We start from the raw sequence: 2,081 nt of genomic DNA, 5'->3' as shown, positions 1-2,081 counted from the left end.
CGGCGTTCGGACTTTGCACGGAGACGAGTCGCGGCGATTGTAGCACTGCAGTGAGGTGGTTCCACAACATGTCACGTCACAGAAGAAGAGGTTCTCCGATATGATGATGTGACCATGCGACGATATACAAGAATAGCAACTGCAAGCGATATCTGCGACATCCATTGTCCATTAGCAATAGGGTTGTCAGTCATTAATTATGGCGGAGTCCGTCTCGATATAACCCAAAGAGACACACCTTATCTTCTCCACCGAGTGCGCCTTCGAAACTCAAGTGCAGAGTGGGCAGCAATGCATGCCCGGCTACTTCAGCTCCCATAGCCGGACTGTGCTGTCGTAGGAGGCGGATGCGAAGATGTTCCTATTCGCGGGGTTTGATGCGACCGCGTCGACGCACCGCGTCCCATGTCCAGATAACGTCTTCACCAGCGTCCCAGGGCTGCGGTCCCAGACATACACATCCCCGTCTGTCGGTACCACTGAGTGGGTGTGGTCACAAGATGCCCGAAGCGTACCTTCGCTCCCACTTGCCACGAACTGCTCACTAGCGCCGATGAAACAACTCCGAAGAGATAGATGAGTTTGCGTGGGGCCGTTGAGTTTCTGGGTCACCTCCTTGGTGAGGGGTATCTATGAGGAGGAGCTCCTACGAAGCCATGAGATATTTGAGTATGACGAAACCTCGACAATCGTACCATTGGTCTCCAAATAGACAGATACCCGTAACAATTCATCAACAAAGATCTTGAGTCCTGCGATAGCAGCAGACCGCTGCAGCCATCACCGGAGAAGTCGATCCGCATGATCCTTCCACGACAAGCAGGTCAATGCGCCCGGAGGTCCAGTGAGAATTTGAGCCAGAGCACGTAGAGTTGTTCATTCTTGGTCGCAAGATCATAAGCGACAATGAAGCCGTCGCATGTCACAGCTGGAACAGACACATACTTCCAGTTTCGGACGTCCGAGTGCGAACAGTCTCGTGGCGTCTGGGGTGATTACGAAGTCTTGTATGCTGAAGCTGCTGTCCCATTCTTCTTGGTCGTCTCCGTCTGCGCTCTATTGGGTGTTCACTGATTGTTAAGAATAACGGACAATGTTCGTGAACTCAGGCTCACCCGCAGGACAACGTCACCACAGAGGGTACTATATATGAATCCGTCGCCGTCGGGTAACCACGAGGACTACGGTAATGAGCCCTGTTTGTTAAGCTAGCCTCTTCGCGCATGAATCCCTTTGGACCTAGTCAAAAGTTCATGAAAGACTCAATCAAGCGGCCGTTGCTAAGGGTACTAACCTGTGCATCCCATATCCTGATGATACTATCGCACACAGTGAGTAGCACTGTATCATCGGGAGACCACTACAAGTGGTGGATAAGGTCTTCATGACCAACAGTGTAGCAACGAGCCGATGCCGGGCGGATAGCTGCCCAGAGTCTGATGTCAGCAAACAAGGAAATCAACTGCCAGCTATGCGGAGTGGCACGTACTACTTACCTCTATATCCCAGATCAACACCGTCTTGTCCTTGCTCGATACAAGCCGCGTGCTGTCGTGGCTCCATGGCGAATTCCACGCCTCATCGGCCTGTCCTGATGACCCAGCGACTTCGCAGATGTCCAGGACAGGTTGCGACGGCGTTACTGCCATGTTGGAGAGATCGAGGACGAGTAATTTAATACTTTACACCGTTCTTGCAATACTGAGTTCTCTCCGAGGCACGTCGCTGTATTTGCTGCACGTCTGCGCACGGAATCAATGCTGCTACAAGTATGCCGCCCGGCCGGTTCCTGTGTCGGCGCGTCCTCCGCCTGTTATGTGGTCCAATTCGCGTTAAAGATGTGCTAGATTGAGGGTACATACTGCAGATTTAGCCCATGAATGCGTGGGCTTGAAGCCTTCGCGGGGTGAAGAGGATGCGTGCGGCCACCGTTCAACGAGTCGAATAAGCGCTCGCGTAACCACGCGTCCCCGATCCCGTGACTTAAACACGGGACGCGACCAACGCGCGGCGACGCGTCCCCCTGGTGTTCTCCCGGAGGGTTCTCGTTGTCCGATACGACGTGATGACATGGTAAATGC

At 53.2% G+C, this 2,081-nt stretch overlaps 1 protein-coding gene across 1 annotated transcript; it reads right to left on the bottom strand.

Moving 5' to 3' along the window:
• Positions 1-303: 303 nt before the first annotated feature.
• L226DRAFT_519948 (uncharacterized protein) lies at positions 304-1,649 on the bottom strand (the record flags this gene model as incomplete). Its single annotated transcript, XM_067678601.1, has 6 exons — positions 304-479; positions 516-630; positions 946-1,056; positions 1,145-1,239; positions 1,295-1,319; positions 1,497-1,649. The coding sequence occupies 6 exons, from the start codon at positions 1,647-1,649 to the stop codon at positions 304-306; spliced, it is 675 nt and encodes a 224-aa protein (XP_067541146.1).
• Positions 1,650-2,081: the final 432 nt, after the last annotated feature.

Source organism: Lentinus tigrinus (genome assembly GCF_003813185.1).
Source record: "Lentinus tigrinus ALCF2SS1-7 unplaced genomic scaffold L226scaffold_3, whole genome shotgun sequence".
Lineage (NCBI taxonomy): Eukaryota > Fungi > Basidiomycota > Agaricomycetes > Polyporales > Polyporaceae > Lentinus > Lentinus tigrinus.
This window is presented reverse-complemented; position numbering and strand designations above follow the sequence as displayed.